Source organism: Orbicella franksi, chromosome 10 (genome assembly GCF_964199315.1).
Source record: "Orbicella franksi chromosome 10, jaOrbFran1.1, whole genome shotgun sequence".
NCBI classification, from domain to species: domain Eukaryota; kingdom Metazoa; phylum Cnidaria; class Anthozoa; order Scleractinia; family Merulinidae; genus Orbicella; species Orbicella franksi.
Window position 1 is genome coordinate 27,804,982 of NC_138154.1, and position 22,547 is coordinate 27,827,528.

Sequence of the window (22,547 nt, forward strand, 5' to 3'; positions counted from 1 at the left end):
TACGCAATGCCAGCGACGAGCAGGAGTATTGCAACAATAAAAAAGTCAGGTATCCACTTCGTGTCTCTACTTTGTCCATATACGAGATGTGGATTTCGGCGGAGAAAAAACAAATTAATTACAAATAGTTTCATCTTTTATGTTTGGCAATGGAACCCTCGTTACGACAGTTTCGTGTGCTTTTATTAACCGTTAAATCTGGGACCCTAAACTAACATTCTTCTTCTCCGGTCATTTCAACTCTTGAGTTAATGATAGAGAGAACTCAGGATGAAACCCACGAAGTAGGAGAACTTATCTGTTGTACCCTGTGGAACTGTGCAACTTTAGAAGGTAATGACTGCAGTGGCTGGTCCAGACCTTCAGCTAAGGGGAATGCCGCGGGGTGGGGGAGGGGGGGGGGGGGAGGCGATTTTGTTTTGCTTGCCCTGCCGGCTTTTCTTCTTTCTGTGATTTCTTCTTTTTTTACCACTCCCTTAGATCCGCCACTGGACAGATTTTCAGACTTGATGTCTCGCATACAAGCGTTTACATCTGAAGACTTCTTAACAAGCTTATTCTCAAAGCTCTCGCTCAACCCTGACTCTAAGGCTCATAAAACACTTGGAAGTCTCGGTCTCACGATTTAAAAACTCAAAATATCTCACTGAGGTTCACGAAGAAAAATGTTAGTCTCGTAAAGTCTCGCACGTACCATTCGCCACCCCTAAAATCAGTAGGCACCCAGGGTAGACAAATTTTCTCAATAAGGGGTTGCGTGACATTTCGGCGGTAAGCTCAGCTCAGGAGCTTTACTGCAGTATTGAAATGAATGTTCGGTTGCTATTTCTTTGTGCAACTATGATCCTAATCGAGAATACAAAGTACTTATTGATCTTACGAGCTGAATACGAAATTGGGAAACAATATAACTTAATGTATGGTCCCGAGGGAAACAGTTAGTTTTGTTTTCCCGAGAGTCCTGATGTTTCCCGAGACGAAGGCGAGGGAAACATCAGGAACTCGAGGGAAAACAAAACTAACTAGTTTCCCGAGGGACCATACATTAAGTGCTTTGTTATATATTTAGACTTTCCCCTTAAACAATTATATAGCAAAAACAAACAAACAAAGACAGCACAACTTCTTCATTCACAACCGTCAATCCCGCTGAATGAATAAGTCTTAACTTAAGCTTAATTACAAACGTTTCGAAGTACATGAAAAAGTAAAATATGCTTTTATAACCTCAATAACGAATACACAATCATTTAGAATTGTAAAAATTGATGGTAACATTTGCTCCAGAAAATACTCCTGCATTAAAGTTTACAGTCTCCTGGCTATGAGATGCGAAATTCTGCATAGTCACAGGGGAGTTTGGCACTGTGTTTCTGCCAGGAGAATTTTCACTTGTTTGTTCATGCATCGCCACAATTGCAGTGCTAGTTGACTCAAGAGTTTCAACAAAACAGGCACTACTGAGAGCATGGGAGATTTCTTTCTGCTTAACCTCCGAAAGACGCCTGGAGTAAGAGCGAATGTTGCTCTCAGATTTGTGTCCTGAAACACGCATTATGTGGCAAGCCTCAAAATTGCACTCATCCAAGAGCGAAACGGCCGTTGCCCTAATACAGTGATTAGTATACTTTTGTGAAAGTTTCAGCTCTTTAGAAATTGAACTCATGAAAATTCCTAGCGTATTTTTCCCGAGGGGCACATTACAATACCAGACTTCGTCAGAATGGCTAAAACTTTTCCGTCGCTCGCGGCCTTTGCCACAAGCATGACAGTGCTGGATTTAGCTTAGATAGATAAAGTTCAAAAGTTTTAACTGGACAGTAGGGACTCTCGAGTCTTTCATACATACGTCCTTCCCCTGGAGAATCATCCGGTTGATCGTTTGCCCTGTGGTTTTTGTCCAGTTCATCAACAACTTGATAAACAAACTTTTTCCCAGCAGCTTCAACCTGCACGGCGAACGATTCTGTCGTGAGGAGTCGGAGGTTTTCTCTGCCGCGGCGAATGAGGTGGCACATAATATTAAACCACACCACTTGTTGGAGAGTTTTAGGGTCTGGAGAAGATGGGTTGTAGGAGGACCAACAAACGGCGGGAAAAAAAAATAAACACTGTCATGTAAACGCCGATCACTCGCCGCGCGTTTTCGAAATGGCTTCTTTGTATGAACATAAAAATTGGTTCCTGTCACGCAAACCTGATCTTACTGCAAGCCAAACCTGTTTCGTGTGTTTTAATTGCAGATTTTTTTTTACTTTTTTGGGAGGGAGGAGGAAATTAGAAAACAGACATTCTACAAAAAGTAGATCTAGAGCGATCGCGAAGAGTCGCATTAGGCGCGGCGCACAAATGCTGACAAATGTTGGTTATAGCATTTCTAGCTAGATGAAACACGAAGAAGCGTTCTGTACTCACTATAGATAAACGAGAATAAAGAACATTAAAATTATTCTCCCCAATCTCACAATTGTTTCAGTCGCATTTCTATTGATCTTAGCGTGCTTTATATTATGCTAGAACAGTCGATTTGGGATCAGTGAAAATTACGCTTGATGTTTGCCGGAGAAAACGATTAAATCACGCCTAAAAATTTTAGTAAGATCCTTCCTTATTCCAAATATTCTGTACATTTACTTAAGTGAAATTCTTATCAGTATAAATTGCTGAAATAAGTGTTTGTAGCTAAATTTCAAGTTCTCAAGTTCACACTGTTTCCTCGGCGGTCCGCAGATCTTGTTTGATTGCTCAGTGGAACATTTTGAATTAGAATGAATCACGGAAAAAGACAACACTCCTAGAAAAGAGCGAGATTGTCGATCGAAGTCTTCGAATCGAGCTACAAAAGGCAATTGATCATCACTTTCAAATAATATGACCATGCAAAATGACGATCTCTCTCAGTTGCTCCCCTTTGACACAACGATAACTTCGAAGTTAAACTTCGCAGTGTTCTTCAAAAAGCATCACAGTCGCAACGACAACAGAATCGATCAGAATCGAATGTGTACGTATAGTCCCAAGTGTTTCTCCTTCTCTCGAGAACGAGCGTGAAGCGCGCGCTCGAGATTGGTAACAACCCGCTATTTTATCGGGCCCGGTAAGTACCGGGAAAATTTACGGGTACTTCGAGAAACGCTGTTTCGGGCCCGGTAAAGTTTCCCGTTAACTGGGGCCTGTTTCTCGAAAGACCCGGTAAAATATCGGGCCCGGTAAGTCACCCGGTAAGTCCCCGTAAACATTTCGGGTGTTTCTCGAAGCTCCCGTTATTTTCGAGCCCGTTAATTTTTCCGGTAACTCGCCCGGTAATTTACGGGAGGTCGTGACCTCCCGTAAAGTTACCGGGGAGTCACAAATGTTGCAAAACCACACAAAATGGCGGCCGGGGGCGGACTTTTTTGTTTCAAAGACGCCCCTTTCTAGCCGATATGGCTGACTGGGAAGTCATTGAACGATTTCGGTTCTCACGAGCAAGAATAGAGTGGCTCGTTGAGGAGCTAAAGGAGGAATTGGAGAGAAACAAGGCGAGAAGCTGCCCGCTGGCGGAACCCACGTAAATATAATTGTTGTTGTTGTTTTTTTTTTTTACAGTTTGAAAGCGTTTGCATGGAAGCGCTGTGTAACTGTGAAGTTCTACTTTACTGTTTTTCAAAACCAACAAACGGCGGGGAAAAAAGTTAATGAATAGATAAACACTGTCATGTAAACGCCGATCACTCGCCGCTCGTTTTCGAAAAGGCTTCTTTGTATGAACATCAAAATGGGTTCCTGTCACGCAAACCTGATCTCACTTCAAGCCAAACCTGTTTTCTGTGTTTTAATTGCAGATTTTTTTTTTTACTATTTTTGGAGAAGGGAATTAGAAAACAGACATTCTACAAAAAGTAAACATAATAGAGTGATCGCGAAGAGTCGCATTAGGCAAGGTGCACAAATGCTGACAAATGTTGGTTATAGCATTTCTAGCTAGATGAAACACGAAGAAGCGAACTGTACTCACGATAGATAAACGAGAATAAAGAACATTAAAATTATTCTCCCCAATCACATAATTGTTTCAGTCGCATCTCCATTGATCTTAGCTTGCTTTATGCTAGAACAGTCGATTTGGGATCAGTGAAAATTACGCTTGATGTTTGCCGGAGAAAACGATTTAATCACGCCTAAAAATTTTAGTAAGATCCTTCCTTATTCCAAATATTCTGTACACTTACTTAAGCGAAATTCTTATCAGTATAAATTGCTGAAATAAGTGTTTGTAGCTAAATTTCGAGTTCTCAAGTTCACACTGTTTCCTCGGCGGTCCGCAGATCCTGTTTGATTGCTCAGTGAACATTTTGAATTAGAATGAATCACGGAAAAAGACAACACTCCTAGAAAAGAGCGAGATTGTCGATCGAAGTCTTCGAATCGAGCTACAAAAGGCAATTGATCATCACTTTCAAATAACATGACCATGTCAAATGACGATCTCTCTCAGTTGCTCCCCTTTGACACAACGATAACTTCGAAGTTAAACTTCGCAGTGTTCTTCAAAAAGCATCAAGTACAGTCACAACGACAACAGAATCGATCAGAATCGAATGTGTACGTATAGTCCCAAGTGTTTCTCCTTCTCTCGAGAACGAGCGTGAAGCGCGCGCTCGAGATTGGTAACAACCCGTTATTTTATCGGGCCCGGTAAGTACCGGGAAAATTTACGGGTGCTTCGAGAAACGCTATTTCGGGCCCGGTAAAGTTTCCCGTTAACCGGCCCGGTAAGTTATCGGGCCCGGTATTTACGGGAGCTTTCGAGAAACAGGCCCCAGGTCCGCTCCCGTCAATCAAGCTGACGCAAGCACGTGCTGAAGATCATGCCCTTTTTAATTTAGTCATGCACTGATCACGTGCAGTTGTATTCGGCGCGCGGGCAACAACTGTGCAATTGTATCCCGGTCGGGATACATTTGAACTTGATCAGGGGCACGTGACCAAGAATCAACAAATCACAGTGCTCGTTTTGTTGAGTGAAAGTCTGAGTATATAGCAATACCCATTGTTTGTCCGGCTTCGTAATTGCTAAAAAGATAAATCTCCTAGCAACGGTAAATTTCACAGTTTCCAGATTTGTCTGAAATGTTGAATATTAATATTTGATCAGTTTCCTTTTTAGAAAAACGCCGGTCGCTTCAGATTCAATCTAATTTCAATTCCTTTAAAAAAACAAAACAAAAAAAAAAACAATAAGAAGCAAAACAAGCAACCAAATTAGAACAACACTTGCGTTTTAATACACACTGGCCCCCTTGTCGGTATGCGTGCTCGCTTTAATGAATGCTCGGCCAACTTCAACACCATTATAATAGCAATGTGATTTATGGTACTTTAATATTCAAAGAAGATAGGATTGTTTCCAACGCAGATTGAAATGTGACGAGATTTTCATAAATTATGCATCCTCGGCATCTAGTCGGCTTAATTCGTATCCTTCGTCTCTCTTGACCGTCTCCAGCATCGGTTGGTTGTTGGTTTCCGGCAGCGTCATGCAACAGTATCCCAACAAGCAGTGCGTTTAGACCCATAATGGCAAATGGAAGTAGATGATGAACACGATTCTGTAACAGGAAACAAAACAAAACAAAAACAAAAACGTTGCAATAGCACGCCCACCGTATTTACAGCAATGCACAGCATATTCCTAGATTAAGAAACGTATAATTAACTGCCCTTTGGCCTCCAATCAACAGGAGCCATAATCGGGGACGGAGACCGTAAATCTTGGGATCCGCGCGCACCTATGACATTCTACTTTATTTGTAAATAATTTTAATTTTTTTTTTTGTTGTGTCCCCAATTAGTTGTGAAAACTAAATACATTGACACATTAATAAAGCTTTTTACTTTTACTTTACTTTAAGCCGTTTCATGTGAGATTTCCAGACTAACGAAGTCTTGCTTCACGAACAACCTTTATATAAACCAGGAGCCATAATCGGGGACGGAGACCATAAGCGCGCGCCATTTCTAGTATTGGGGCTGTCCCTATGATATGGGAAAATTTGTCTATTTTTAGAACAAATTGCGCCATCATGTGCGGCACACGCGTACATGCTGTGTGGATTTTTGTGGATGTAGCGCGGGGAAATGGCGTCCGAAATTCCCGAAAGGTTTGATGTTTTTAGCCCACAAATCAATACTTTCATGTCTTTTGGAATTTTGCTTCAGTATTTTCGTCGTAAGCTGCTCCAGTTTGAGTGAAGTAAGACAGCGCCGAATTTAGTTATGTCCCGCTTCATATCGCTGACCAAGTTGTGTTCCGCTGCTTCTTTGACAAGAGCTCCACATTACTCCACTCTAAGTTTCAAACATGTTGAAGACTAACAGCTTTTTCATAACACAGCAAAAAACCAGTTGGATATATTTAGATATAGCACCGTTTCAGAACTTCAAAGTTTCCCTCCTCTTGCTACACGCTTGCGAGGATTTCGCCAGGTCTATCTCGACAGAAAAGTAAAACAAAGTAATTGCAAGTTTGAGTTTCGCCTGAATTGTAAGCAACGCTTGATGCTTTATCAAGGTCCAATAAGTGACAATAATTACATTTCATGTCTGTAGGTGCTGCTCAGTTTTGTTTGTGTAAAAATCCAATAAATTGTCTGTTGTCGATGAATAAGAGCGCCCGCCGATGCGTGTTTTGTACAGTCAATAAAACATGACAAATTGGACTTCCTCACTTTCGTGTGAAAACGTACATCGAACTCATGTAATATCTCTAGTTTTTAAATATGTTTAAGGTTGATAAATGTTTTAGAACATATTAAAAGCTTAGCTGAAAATATGTGAATACAGCAGAAATAATCAGCAAAGTTACGATGACGCTTTCTTTAATCAACTCGAAAAACGATTTCGATTTCGTTGGTTGAGTTATCAAAACTCTATGTCTATTTAATTTTATTTTTTATTTTTGCAGTGTAAAATTTCACTGTGTTAAAGAAATACACGTGATGTTAGTAGCCTTTTGGCGTTGGTGAAAATTGTTGTAGCATCTCAGCGCAAAAGACAACGAAAGAAATCTTTGTCAAGATTTGTTGACAATTGAAAAGACCGACTCGGATTTGAAGGTGCACGCGCTGCACTATGCAAATGAGCTACTTATGTACGCGTCAGACTTTCCTTTAAAAAACTATTGCAAACTCGCCAAACAAACAGAAGCAATAAGAAACTATCAAAAACAGGGTTTGGTTATGATTAAGCATTGTTTCGGGAAACTCTCAAATTAACTCGATACCAGAGTAAAGAGTTTTCTTTCATAACTTTTCTTTCATAACTTTTCTTTACAGAACAAACGCAAAAGCTCACGCGTTCAACTAGCGCGAGCACATATTATTCATTCACAGCGCAAAATTTAAGTCTTGTTTTCGACCCTGAAAAACTCACCTTTTCCATCAGCTAGAGCACAAAACTACATATAAGAGCCTTGGATCTAATTCCTTGCCTTATTCCTTGCTATCGCTGTGAAAAATCTGCAAGAGAATCTCGCAACTCTCACCATTTGATCATGCAACGTGACATCCACGCGAGAGCCCCCAACATGTGCGTGGGTCCGCGCGGATATATGACGTCAGGATGGCGCAATTTGTTCTAAAAATAGAAAAATTGTCCCATATCATAGGTGCGCGCGGATCCCAAGACTTATGGTCCCCGTCCCCGATTATGGCTCCTGTATAAACCTGATACATAGGCTACCACTGCAACCCGATATCCGCTAAAATTTCTTGCTACTGATTTTCAAAATCGATAACAAGTGTATCCTGGGTATCAGAGGGTTTTTTTATTTCGCGTGATTAACCAAAACCGGAAACCGCACACTGACCAAACGCGCAGGCGAGAAAATTGGACACGATTTAGAAAATTGAGATGCGGAATATCGAGTGACTGATCTGACTTTTCCGTTCACAATTTTCGCTTCGGTTAAATTGTTATGAAATGTTATGGTTATATATAGGCAAAGCCGATTACAAGGCATTCCGCGGAGCTTTTACGGTAATCTATCCAAAGAACTATATATCCTGTAAATTATATCTTTATGGAATATGGTTAGTTATGACTTTTTTAATTCTGTTTAGGTTAAAACTTGAAACCGCAACCCAAAGACCAAACTCCATGCCATGCCTCGTTTTCCGGCGGGATCATTTGCGGTCCAGTTTCGGGATCATTTCCGGTCTGGGGATCAATTGCGGTCGGGGATGATTTGCGGTGTTGTACAGATTGCGTGTTTTATTCACCAGATAACTAAAGCGTGACCGTGACCGAGTTGGTCTGGGTAGTAGGGTACCTACCTGAAATATTTTGCTTGTAAAAGCGGGCTATCTGTGACCCTCTTGCTAGGATTGCCCTACCTGCTTGCAAACAGGGCCGTAATTTGAAAAAATATATATGATAGTGGAGCTCCTGCGCGCCGAAGGTGCACGAGCGGAGCCCCATACCTTAGAAAATTTGGTAACCCATCGATCTAAAAAAAAATGGTTGTCACGTGACTGTCCGTACGTATGTCCGTTCGATATATTGAGTACGTAATTTTTAAAATCTTGGTAAAATTCGGTACGCTTATTAGGTAGAGTTTGTTAAAATCTAACTGGAATAAATAGTGAAACCAAAGGCTGAACAATCATACGCTCACAATTGATCTTTTTTTGAGTTTCTGAAAAACAAACAAGAAAAACAAACTTCTCTTTTTCCTTAATGGTTAACTTATTATAATCAGGAGTTCCGATTTTAAGCCTGGCTAAATCTATATATTATAACTTCATAATACCTGAATCTCACAACAAATGGGGCAGAAACTGTTCTCGCTAAATTCAGCATCATACACCGGCAACTCACAAAAATCAAACAGGCTGAAATACTGTTCATACAGTGAAACGAACTTAACAATAAGGATAGAAAATAAATACAAACTGAAAAATTTACTGAGAGCTCTTATTAGTCTTTAGACATGTATACACATGCGTCAAGTTATGCACATATGTTTCAAGGAAGCTTTTAGAAATTGTCCCGGCTTCATACAGTAGGAGGAACTTTTAACTCAGATTTTACTTAACCTAACAATACTGTTTAGCAAAACTCAGCAAATTAAAGAATGTGCCATAGGTGCGGTTTATTGTGATAATCAATCAACGGACGAAGAACGAGGAACCCCTGCAAAAAGCTACTATTCTAATACTTTATACTCGACTTTTTCAAGACATTGAAACCTTAAAGTACAACTACAAAGAGGCTCATTAAATTAACTGACTTTTCTCAACTGATGGACGATAATTGTAAAAAAAGTCCTAGTTCTCTTTAACAACAAGTCACTGATTCTATTGTATTATTAATTGATTTGTTACACCTATTCCTTTATTTTATATTTCACCATTTTATATATTATATGATTGTCCTAATGATGTAGTTATGTGTCTAGGCCAAATAGCTTGTGTCAAGGCGTCGTGAGCCGAATGATTCAACACTATAAAAAAACTAACAGGTTTTTCTTTACAAAGGGGAGCCTTCGCCTTCACCATCCTTTGCAGTCTTCACTTCATCTTTTTCGTATAGCAGCTGTTCCTCCGGATCGTATTTCAAGTTTTCTATGGTAGGTTTGTTGTGAGTCTCTGGTAAGGTCATGCACAACATTGCGGCACCCAATGCAAGACCGGCCATGATTCCAAATGGCAAAAAACGATGGATTTCAAGCTGAAGAGAAAAAAAAATTAGAGATAAAAAGACAATCGGGTGTTGAGCCTTACAGATAAATATGTTTTTAAGAGTGATTTTCCTATAATTTTGCATATAATATCTATCTGAAGTTGTATTAATCCTGGACGAGTGCAGTTCATAATGCTAGAATTACAGGTTACACAACCACGATGTCGATTACAGTGTGTGCAGTCTACGGTGAAGAGTATCATGAGGACCCAGTTTTGCACTCGTCGCTGCGTTTTACGAAACTCTACAAAGTTTACTAAGCAAAGGAAACAATAATAGGACCACTTACCAAGAGAGGCGCATAAGCAGACGCAAAACCACTCACTCGGGCCCAAGCTGTAGATGTTCCCATGGCAACATTCCTGAGTCAAACAGAAAAATATCACAATGCATTTTTCAAACACGCCCTTGGTAGTTATAAAGTTCGTCATGTGAAATCGACCTCGCACTAAGGGCTCGATCGTCCGATTTTGCAACTACTCTCCCTATCACTCCCTCTCAGGCATTCCACTCGGTCCAATTACTATTGCGAATACTATTTCTTCTCAGTATCACCTTGCACTCTATATGTTCTCCCTAGGACAAACTGCACTGAATATCTCAAGTAATAATTTAAACGTCACCCAACCAAGTGAGTGATAAAACTGCCATCAGGCCCTGGAGTGCTAAACATCGACTCAGGTCTGCTATGAAAAATACTCTCCCTGGGAATGGAAAGTGGCAGCCAGTCATTTCAGCTAATTTTTGAATCTCGGCCATACTGACTGAAGGTTGTAGCAAAAGCGGTACGCACCAATGTCAACATTAGAACTGCAAACTAGTTTACATGTACCTTAATGTTGTTGGGAAAAGTTCTGCTGCGTAAATATACACCAATGTGAATGCAATCCCAGCACTTAGCTTTGCCACGAACATTGACATGAAGATTTTTCCAGCCAGGTAACCTAAAAGAAAGGGATAATTTTGATCCATATTCTGACTTATGGTGAGAAGCGCTGTGATGTTTATCCCATGTGTGAGATCCTGACCAGGCTTAAAGCCAAGCCTGTCGTTCTTAGCTCAAGCTGCCAAAGGTCATAGGCTGCCCCGTACAACAGTACGTAGACTGATCTTGTCCCAAAGAATGAAAGACTCCTTAACGAAACCTACCGTGAAATATATTAAGCAACGACCCTCATTGCTTTAGGAATCAGCAGCCTTTGGGGTCTTCATTTCAGGAGCTCATTGTTTTCGGAGAGTTGTTACTTTCGGGGAGCAAAAAAGTGTTCTATAAGTTGGTGCAAGCCCTTTTTTTATGGTAAAATCATTCCTTAATTATTTAAAATATGAGATGAAAGTCTTCGTTCCAGTTTAAACCGGTATGTTGTTGCCATCAGTGGTCAGCAGGAAAGCTAGTCAGATACCGTGCAATTGTTTGACTCTGATTGAAAATTTGGATTTTGGTACTCTTACTTTAATGATTGTAGTGTAAGAAATGACTTAAAGTATTTTCTTATTTACCTTTGTCGTATTCAGCTTTATCCGACAAAAGAAGTGCGCCAATAGCTCCGACTGCAGCTCCCATGAAAGACACTAACAACAATTTTCTGCGGCTAAACCTGGTTGAATGAAAATGTAGTATCAAAATACAAACAGCGCATCGCTAATTCTACATATAGAGGATATTACGTGGCCGTGTGGAGATACGAAATTTATCTTAACACTAGAAGATAAATTTCGTATCTCGAAGCGAACATGTAATTTTCTTTGAAATTATATAAAATATTTACCATGCAGTGACGACGTTTGTGCCGATTTTCCGACAATTTCCGAAAATTGTCCAAAATTTGCCCGAAGGCCAGACGAACGTTTTCGAACATTTTACGAAGATTACCGAATATTTCACGAAGATAACCGAAGATTGCCGAAGACGTCTGAAGGAGATCCGAAGATGTTTCGAGCATACACCAACAAATTTAAGCGTTAGTTTAAATGTTATCAAAAATGATATCTTCACATAGGTACTTAGAACATAATTATATTCTCGATCTCAGCTGTTGAATTGGTAGGTGATAAGTTTGTTGTGGTTGTTGTTGTTGTTGTTGTAGTTGTTGTTGTTGTTGTTGAGGATTTCATATCTTCACAAGTGAGGATATCATATCGCGTTTTTATCAAATTGTTACCACTCAGTATACCTCTAACTTTTATGAAATAATATGTGATTTGGGTTTCTTACAATTCTATGCTATTTCTTATCACACAGTCAAAGCAGCACACAGTGGCAGCCCTGGTAAACTTGCGGCTCCTGATATCACCACATTAATATACACATTACCACCCAGAAAAGGTGCACTGAATGATATTCCCCAGCTAATGAAGGACACAGCAAACCTGTTTAGCGGAAACAAAAAAAGAAAGATATATGACAAAGATATCAGGTTTCCCCAGAAGAAAATGACGGGTAAGAGTTTCTGAATCCAATCCCGTGATGCAGACTATACTCACGTGGACACTGAGCCTTTTTACATAAAGACAACCACGCAACGTGTGTGGAAATATTATCCGCCGGAGAACTGGGTGTAGCATCTCTACATCCAGCTTGATAGAGATTCCCTAAGATAGGAGGCCCATAATGGAGATTGACTTTTCATCGGTCATCCTCTCTTAGGTTCCTTTAGTAATGAACCGCGATATATTTTTTATTATTATTATTTTTTTTTTTTTCAGCACAAACTACTGATTTCTAGTTACAGCAAGAGATGGATTCTTCAAGCGCGTTCAGAAATGGAGGCAGATCGTAAACTAAGCGTCTTTTACTTAGAATTATTATATGTGGCTTGTTCTTGTTGCCGATATAACGCAGGCTCTGACTGGGTCAATTGTAGGGCATTATTCTCCCGCAATGCCCACGGGCTGATTACGGGCTTGCAAAAACAAAGCAAAAAGCCATATAATAAACAACTTATTAACCTCGAACGTTCGGTCTTTACGCTCGGTCAATACGGCAAGGTCTCGGTCTGAGACTTTCCCGTGAAGACCTCGGTCTCGGTTAATAAATAGTTAGTATTACTTAACTTTTTCTATTCGTTTCCTGATTTCTTTGCAAAAAATACATCAATTATGAAAGGGAACCTTTAATTCAGCGGGGATAAAGTAACACTGCAAGAGGGCTGACCCGAAGTAGGTTTTGATAACACCTCCACGCTCACAACAAGCATTACAACATGCCCGATTGATCTGCGAAGCCGTAACTATGAAAAACTAAGGAAATTGTGTCCAGTGCTACCATAATGTTAAAATTTTAAAGACTGTGTATAACGACAAGAACATACATTTTTGACCATTGTTTAAGGCCTTACGTAAACAGAAATGCACAAACCTTAATTGACCCTAAGGTTGCTGACTTTTATACACTTACCACATAAACCACACAGCAAGAGTCTTGTGAGCCATTTTAAGAGAGGAAAACAAATCACGGAAGTCTCCAAGCCTTTCTTCCTTAGGCAGAAAAAGCTTTTCGCGTGGCATTTCTTTACCATTCAGCCTGGCCACTTTACTTAGAATTTCCCTTGCCTCGGCCTGTCGACCTTTCTTTAGAAGCCAACGGACTGACTCAGGGATAAAACTGCGAAGCCATAACGAAAGGCAAGACATTAGATTCTTTTCAATTAACTTCGTATTCCTTATGGATTTGTTTATAAAGAAAGATGGCTGATTTAAGCTGTTTCTCGCTCCCCTAGAGTGCAAGGGAAGGGATGTACCGTACTTTGACTTGAAAACAACAGCCAGTTAAAAACGAAATATCTTCGGATATATTTTAAAGTTCTTTTAAAACAAGTTTTTAACAGGTCTTTTATCGCAAAATATCAAATAATGCAGATTGTTTCTGTCCGGTTTTTGAAGAAAATTATACAAAAAAAGCTCAGCACGGAATTACTTACAACCAGCCAGCCACATACACAATCCCCGGAACACCAGTTACTATGGTCAGTTGTCTCCAGTCTCTAATGAAATATGCAATTCCTGATAAAATCATGATAGCCACATCATAAGCCATCCACACAACTGATCCAGCGATCCCTTGGTGACGAACTCCAGAAAACTCTGTTGTCAATACGAACATCGGAATACTGTAGGCACCTACGATTGAAAAATAAGCCATGAAGGTTCTCCTAAACTGTAAACGTTCTGACTGAATGACGCCATCTTAAGGAAACTTTTTTTTTTTATCTTTTTTTTGGGGGGGGGGAAAGGAAAACTTAAGGAAACTTCATCCCTGTTAGAGAAGTTCGAATAGTTAGAGAGCAAGGATCACTATCACAGTATTAGCGCAAAAATGTCGTTTTCCTTCCCCGTCGTTGTTCGCGTTTCATTTCTCTCCATAACCGATCAGCTCCCAAAACTCTTAGGCGCAACGTGTATAAATAAAGTGTTGATTATCGATTAATTGACTAACTGACTGACTGACTGAGTGATTGATTGACTGACTGACTGATTGATTGATTGATTGGTTGGTTGGTTGGTTGGTTGATTAATTGATTGAATGATTCATGCTAAGGAATATGCTAAATGTAATCAGCCCTAAAAGGTAAAAACAGTAAATGAACATTTCATAACTGAAACTAAGACCTGTTTCTTACCAATCATGAATCCAACGATGGCACGAAAAAGAGCAAACACCCAGAATGCAGGAGAAAACGCCGAAACAAAATTAAACAGGCAGCAAAAGAAGCCACAAACAAACAGTGGGAGTTTGCGACCAAACTTGTCAGAGATGGTACTCACGGAGACACTGCCAACAACAAAACCAGCAAAGATAACAGAGGTTGAAACGAATCCAAGAGAGCCACGATCACAAACAAGGTCAAACTGTAAAAAGAGTAAGGAAACGGTAATGTCCTGTACATACAGCTCGTCAAATACGATACGGTTGTTAATATAACCACCCATTTAGGGGCAATTAAAGGAATTGTCTTAGACGCCCTACATGTTGTTTCATCGTAAAAATAGGTCCCTTGACAAGGTAAACAAATACCAGTTGTCTTCAAACAAGAAGCAAACAATGGTGGCTTTTTAAATATATTTTTCATATATGTTTCAGTGAAATGCGATTTTGTGCCTTTTAAGAATAAAACTATGGTGGACATCACGTTTGAATTTTGAAGTAAATACAGAAAACTCCCTCCGAAACAACTTGTTTGACAATATTTATTAGACCAATGGCCACATTTCCCTTTATTGTGCATTGTGCCCCTAACCCCAGATATTTTTTTTACCGTCTGAAAAATTCTTTTGTTGCTGATCACATTGATGAAAAAATTATAGTCGTACGATTTTTGCTCGATTTTCTGCGAATTTTTAAAGTTCGCAAAATACGCGCCATTTTAGTTCACCGCCGAGTTTTAAGGAGATTGGGTCGAGTTTGGTCTATGACGTCAACCGGGGAAGCCATTGCGCGTGTTCTAGAGACGCCGAGTGAGCAGTTTGTTAACAAGCGCTCACTGCTATGCCACTCACTATCTACAACAGAATAGATAGTGAGTAGCGTAGCCAATCAGAGAACGCCATTCGTGATAGAACGCTAGTAGATTTTTCCTAAAACTAAATATTACATAATATTAACAACAAGAACACAGAAACAAAAATTACAACAAATGCAAGTTACCTTCAGTTACTTCTAGTATCGTTTAATGCGTTTGTTTGTTTATTTTCCAATTTTCTAGCCAGAATAGTTAAATGTCATTTCTTCTGCATGCTTTGCATGCCTTTTATGTGAGCATGCCCTGCTCTTAAAGCAGATGTTGTCTCTCCGAACAAACAAAACAAACAAAGCTAAGTTCACTTATTAACTCATTCATGCGCGCATGCGCAATGAATGAGTGGTTGCAAGAGGGGCTTCAGGTGTAAACTTTTTTTTAATATTATTGTTACGTTACCTCGGTGACGACTGAAGTAAAATCATCAGCAAATTCCCAGTCTTCTGGGGGAATATCACATCTGTGATTATAGTTGTCGTGTCCTAAACTAATGGTCCCTGTAAACGGACACGTGGAGTTATTTTTGCACTTCCAGCCGGGCTCCGATGCAATGAACACCATCACCAACACAGGAAACGCCCACCACAATCCGTAAGCGATGTTAAAATATATGTTCAGCACGATTTGGTAGCGACCAAAGCTTCCAATTTTTTCCAGAATTTCGTCAGTGGTTAATTTCATTGCTGAAAGGGATTAAATTGGCGATTATTCCCAGATCCCTTATTTTGAAATTGCAGAGTTCTGCCTTAACCATACTTGGGCCTATTTCTTAGAAGGATGCGAGGTGTTCCAGTTTATTTAAACGCAAAAAGAATGCCGAAAACACTGCTGACCCGCACAACATAAATTGACGGGCCTTCCAAGTCATAAACAATCATTGGGCGAGGTTATTCTAGCCTGCGAACGCAGACGTATTTCCGGCTGTCACTTGATTCCGCCGAAAAATAACGTCTGCGAACCCGAGCCAGAAAACGATTTCTGTGACGTAGGAATTCTAAGCCAATCACAGTTTAGCTCAAATAACCCCAGAACTACTGCGCGAGGTATTCGCTGCGAGGAGCACTCGAGTTTCATTCTATCATGGAATCTGATTGGCCAACGAGAAACAAAAGTCATTACTTCACAGAAATCGTTTTCTGACTCGGGTTCGCAGACGTTATTTTGCGGCGGAATCAAGTGACAGCCGGAAATACGTCTTCGTTCGCAGGCTAAGGTTATTCTGGAAATCACAAAAACCGAATCTAATAATTGTTTTATTATACATTGAACGAAAAATGGAAATCATGTTTTTGCTTCCTCACTGACGGCAAGCAACACAAAGCGCGCAAACTTGACATGATTACCATTGGAAATCATGCACCGCAGTGATACATGATTACCCGTGACCTTGAGTGTCCTTGAAATGATTGTTGTATAATCTGCGGCTAGATGACGTCACAGGCACTGATTTCGAAAATTCACTGTACCCTTTCGGACAATCAGAAAAGAGATAGTGAGTTCAATGTATAATAATGGCGGTCATAGGCCGGTCAGCGCGGTTTTAAGCTAGTCGAGTAATGTTGGTCTAATTTTAGCCCAGTAAACACTGGTGAATAATTTCTTTTCACGCCATTGGCGCATTGAGAAGATCTAAACAATTGCGAATTTTGCAGGTGAAATATAAATTCAGTTTTGACCAGGCGTCGTCCCCGGCGTCGTCATGGTCGTTGCTTATATAGCTCCCTGTTTATATGGTTTGACAGAATCCAAGAGGCATTTTTCACACGTGTGTAAATAAGCATTCTTTTTCAGGATTGTTATTCTCATACAGTTCATCCGTCCCCTATCAAACGGCCACCCTCGGGAAAATGGTTAAGTTATCATTGGGAGTTTGATTACTGGCCGGCTTATAGGGATGGCCTGTTTACGTGACCACTTAATACGGCTTGGACTTCATTTGTAATAATCTAAGCTATTATAAGCAATGTTAAGACAGTCTCAATGCTTCTTCTTTCGAAATTCAAAATATTAATCATGTTAGGTTTTATTGTTTTTTCAGGATAAAATAACGGACACATTTCATATCGAATGGACAAAACCCAAATTAAACAAACAAGTGAGCATGTTAGTCTAGCGTTACAATTCTAAATCCATGGGCTACCGTTTATATATTGTTTGCTATTTTTCTTTACCTTTTTTTAATTTAGTGTTAATAAGTTTGCCTTTAACATATAATCAATTTCTAGGGAATCATTGTACAAGCAGTTAAAGTGCCACTGAAACGAAATTTTCGTATGTGAGATTTTTGCTTAGTAATAAAGTTTTAACCTTACTTGGAAACAATGCAGACTTTTTTTTCGCATACGGTAAGCGAAAACTGCTTTTTCAGCCGTTCGAAGTTGGCTGGTTAAGCCCAAAATTGGCGGCCATCTTGGCGCGGCCAAAACAGCCTAGTGACGTCACTGGTTGTATTACTCTCATGCGCGCTGAAAATTTAGAGTGATTATGGGAGAAGAGGATACTGTTCGAAGCCCCCCCAAAAAACATCTTAATGACATCTCAGAGCTGTAAAGCAGATAATAACAGTAGCCTTAGACATGAAGAGGTCAAGAGTCGATCCTGGGACTTTTCAGTCCATTTAATTGGATATTTGCAGGATATTTTATGTAAGCAAGCAAACGAGTGGGAGTTGTTAGATCGCAAAATGATCGGGACTCTTGGCGAAATGGCCAGCATTCAATTAAACAATATCTACACTCATAAAGTAAAAAAGACATGAAAACAAGAGAAAGCGGCTTTTGAAAATATTATCCGGAGTTCTGCTGCACGAATCGCAGCAACAACGCTTCGAGTTTTCGAGTCGCTTCGCTTCGAGGAAACCGGACGCTTTGTGAGTTTCACCGCGGACGAGATTGTGTCACAGTGACCTTTTGTCCAGTTGTATCTGCTACATCCTACAAGTTATCACAACAACAACAATTTAGGAAACCCTGTTCTTTTATATGAGGGAGCGAATTTAAACTATAAAGGTAAACTAAGCTGCCATAACCCTACAGGTTTGTTTTTAGGAAACGAGAGAAAGCGTGACAATGTCGGCCCCGAAAGGTCATATATGCAAATTGGTTCAAATTCTGTTTAATAAACCTTCGAAAGGAGTGTAAACTAGTGACGTTTTAACGAATTGCTTTGAACTTGGATACTATTAAATGAAGATCATAGACATAAGTATGTCCTAAAGAACTCAAAGTAATCCATCGGCCGTGGAATATTGCAATTGGGAGATACGTGCCAAAGAGAAGCGAAATTCCCGCTTTGTTTACACTGATACGTATGCGGCGATATGGCAAACCCCGCTGCGGATCATAATTTTCAAAGATACATTTTGTCTACCACAAGAACTCTCACTTATTAGTATCATAAAAAGATGCCCTTTGTGTGCAAAGAAGCACTCGACTCAAAGCTTGTGGACCGTTAATAAATTCGTGATTGTGCGGATGGCTGATGCGCTTGCGGCTTGTAATGCAGTAAAGTTGCCGAGGATATATTCGAACCTTGTTAATAGACCTTAGATCAACATGAGAATCCAAATTTCAGAACCAGGCTGGAAACAGACGACGAAATATCGTGTTTAGGCTTCAGGACGTGATATAAAAGTTGCCACACTCGTCTTCGAAATATCCAATCGAGTACTCAAGATGTTCGAAAAGTATACTGAGCTGTTCTAATCTGTAGCATTTATTTTGGTGAATCTACACTCTTTGGCGCCCTACAACGTTTATGATGTGTATTTCCTGTCAAGGCTGGACAGAAATTACAAGGTAGAAAACTAGCAGGTATGACAATATGAAGAATAAACTTGCATAAATCAAGTGCAAACAAGAGAGAATCTATAGCGCTTCTCGCGTGAATACAACCAGTGACGTCACAAGGTCCTTAAACTCGGTTCCAGAGCCCGGACACAGTTTTGCTCCAAAAAGTCGATTTCAGTAGCTAAAAAAAACACTTTCCGTTAGGATTTGACAGAAATAAAGTTCACCATTATTTTAAGCACGTTTGAAACTATAAACTGGGCAAATAAAAGAGAGTACGAAAATTTCGTTTCAGTGACACTTTAAATAACACCGATCTCTCTCTGTAAATCCTGAGTATGCAGTATATTCATTATGGCTGATGCGGATCACGTTAGAAACATCAAAACATGCTCCAAAGCCTGAAAGGCATTGTTTTGCTTTTGAAAGTAACTTGAATCATAACTCGTTATTATACAACATTAGGTGTTAAATCAAGAATTCGAAGCAATGTTCCTGAAGATAGTATTAAGATTTCTGGGAAAAAATCTTGCATAAGTAGTATATGAACGTACTGTTTCATGAACTCTTCAGATGGAGGTCAGCGCTGACGTTACTAACATTAATTCAATACATGGCGAGGCTCAAAGGTACAACCCGGTGTTCGATTACACAAAGAAATTTGTTTTGAAATTTGTTCTAAGGAACGAGCGAAGAGATCTTACTTCGCTCTTGTATTTAACCGTATTCATCTTAATTACCTTACACACGTGCCCAACACTTGAAAACAGACCGGTTACGTCGGCGCCAAATGAAAACCTGGTAAACCCGGTACCCAAATAAATCTCCGAAACGGGATGCATGGTAACGAACCCCGTGTGATTCTGAAAAATCCTCTGAAAAGCTCACGGGGTTCTTTGTAAGCCTGACGGTCTTCCGGAAAGATGGCTTGCGACGTAAAGATTTAAGAATAATCAAAATTTGTATCAGACTGTATCGACACTACTCTTTGGATGGCCGGAATGCCATTTATATCGGGTTCTCCACCTTTAATGCAGACGCGCGTGAACCAATGGAGCTTAGGAATTAGGAAATTTCGAGTAGTACACGCAATTTAAGGCAAAGAACATTAGCTGTAAAGTTTACTTACCAAAGAAATTCTCTCATAGAGGGCTCGAACTAAGTGTTTGTAAGATGTGGTTTGTAAGATGAAGTTTGTAAGATAACTCTTCGAGTCCAAGGCAGCCGGACAACTGACGGCAGGTGCTTAATGCCCTTGGGATTTAGGGCGGGCAAAGCAAATGACAAGCTGACAGCTACAACAAAAATACACACATTCTCTGTCTCAGTTCAACTGATAACGACATTCCTGCGAGGTTACAATTGAACGGAGGGTAATTAATAATTAGTAAACAATTTACTAAGCCGGAGTGAATGATACATCAGCAGCAGGGTAAAGTATTCTGTAATTTACGTTGATTTCATCTTTGGTCGTGAAACCGCTCAATGAAATAAAGTTATCGTAGTCACGTTTCGACGACAATTTGAGGTTTATCTTGACATTAATCTCCTCAACATTTTTTTTTTTTACAATAATCCTCAAAAGTGGCTAATTAAGACTCTTATCAGTCCCTCTGTCAAGTCTACTAAAGAGTCTCTGGCTGTATCCAGTGATAGGACCGAAAATTCCAATTTCATTTAATCCGCCGAAAAGACCGTTCTGAGGGTAAGATTTCGCTCAGCAGTCTATAAAAATTTCCCAGTTGTCCAAAATACGAATATTGGTGATATGGATAAAAATAAACCTACCTTTCTTCAGTTGTGTATCCATGTATATAACCCTTCTAACTACGGCTATTCAACGTTTCGGCAGTCGGTACAAGAAAAATACCTGTAAAGGCGACCTACACTGGGGATTGTATGATTGACATTGTTATTGACAGGCCATTCTTATCCCCATAGTCTGCGCTCCTTTTGGTCAGCAGACCAAAAGGAGCGCGGCCTCTGTAGCTCATTTACTTTTCCCCGTGCGACGATGGGCGCAATTCTGTAATGTGAAGGAGGGTGGGTACTCCTTTGTATTTTTTTTTTTAAAATTGGAGAATAGAACCCTTTCCCCCTACAAATCCTTATATTTTGGCTGTTGCGAAACGTCAGTACTAGTGTATGTATACTGTAGTATTGGGTGATTGCCTGCGTGTACCCCTCCCCTCCCCCTTTAGTAATTACTGTAAGTCACTTCACTGATCCTGCAATAACCATGAGCTCTGTTGAGTTGTTGAACTGTATATCTCGTAAATCTGTGATTAAAAGTTTTAACGCTTTGTTTTATTGTGGAATCGTGGCGTCACAATACGGACGTTCATTTTGCAAGCTTGCGTTTGGGTAACCTGTGGCCACACAAACCTTTAGATATGGTATACTCATAGCATAATTTTTTTTTAGAACTTCTTATTTGTCGCGATATTTATATACTAGATCGTCTGAAAACACCGTTCGAAAATTTTTCATCCTTCTTTATTTTTAACTCTAGACAAATGCCTTTTAGAGCGCTCAACGGCCTAAAGTGTACCACAACACCGCGCACTTTAGGTGGTCACGTCCCACTCGATATGCGTGCATAAAACATTAATATTTGATCGATTCCTCGAATCGTGAGTTTGGGACGTCTGTGACACAAGCTGCATTTTAGATGCTGCAGTTTCGCAATTTATGCTGGCATGACATTGCATCAACTATTGATGCGCCTTTTACAATTCTCTTAGAATTATACCGTAAATCGTCGAATTAGTATAAAATGTTCAAGCAAGCAACCGGAACGATGATCCTGCTGGTATAAGTTGGATCAATAGTTGTTCTAATCGGCTTCACATATAAAATGAAGAATACAAAAGCAGATAGGATGAATTTTTGAAGGTGTTTTTTGAAGATGTTCGCTCTTGTATTCTCGAATTAGTGCCCGGGCGCTTATTTCTAATTTAGGAGAAGACGGGGGGGCGATTATTCGAGGGGGTCGCTTATTTAATTTTTCCCAAATCGTGGCCTGACATGATCATTTTTGTAATACATCATCTGAGAGTAAACAACAACATAAGCTGTTTATCGACGCGCAAAGCTGATCCTAAAGTTTAAATCAAAGCACTGTTAGTACTTGTATTTTTTTCCAAACTTAACGTGTTCACAAACTGAAACAATGTACAAATCTAATACTACTCGACGAAAACTATACATCCTTTGTTGTCTCAATACTCGTCCACAAAGTGGAGGGAGGGGAAAGCGCGCTTATTTTAAATTTTGACCGATAGGAGAGGCGCTTATTCGAAGGAGGCGCTTATTCAAGGGGGGCGCTAATTCGAGGATTTACGGTATATATGTGTTCGCAAACCGACTACAAATTCTAAACTGAGAGGTATACCGTTCAATTTCATTTCACTCAAATTTAGTTACATAGATGATCAAAACAAAAACAAAAAGAAAGAATTAAAATATATTGAATTATTTAATATAATTGTTATTTACTTTGAAACTAACTATCCTTGGA

General features: G+C 39.8%; 2 protein-coding genes and 1 pseudogene across 2 annotated transcripts in view; 1 reads left to right on the plus strand and 2 right to left on the minus strand.

The window, feature by feature from the left end:
- The window catches only part of LOC145500914 (farnesyl pyrophosphate synthase-like), a 142,902-nt gene extending 139,064 nt beyond the window's left edge, over nucleotides 1-3,838 (plus strand). The window contains exon 11 of the transcript XR_014051162.1: nucleotides 3,825-3,838. The gene's annotated coding sequence lies outside the window, so the exon portion shown is untranslated. The remainder of the gene's footprint in view (nucleotides 1-3,824) is intronic.
- On the minus strand, nucleotides 684-5,558 carry LOC145501788 (uncharacterized; annotated as a pseudogene).
- Nucleotides 5,559-8,659: 3,101 nt separating this feature from the next.
- Nucleotides 8,660-15,940, minus strand: LOC145500927 (solute carrier family 22 member 15-like). The gene is made up of 9 exons (XM_081480480.1): nucleotides 15,639-15,940; nucleotides 14,343-14,571; nucleotides 13,644-13,842; nucleotides 13,121-13,327; nucleotides 11,960-12,093; nucleotides 11,224-11,322; nucleotides 10,556-10,667; nucleotides 10,013-10,085; nucleotides 8,660-9,711 (listed from the first exon to the last, which is right to left on the minus strand). Exons 1-9 carry the CDS (start codon nucleotides 15,918-15,920, stop codon nucleotides 9,511-9,513), a joined length of 1,536 nt encoding a protein of 511 aa, XP_081336606.1. The 5' UTR covers nucleotides 15,921-15,940; the 3' UTR covers nucleotides 8,660-9,510.
- Nucleotides 15,941-22,547: the final 6,607 nt, after the last annotated feature.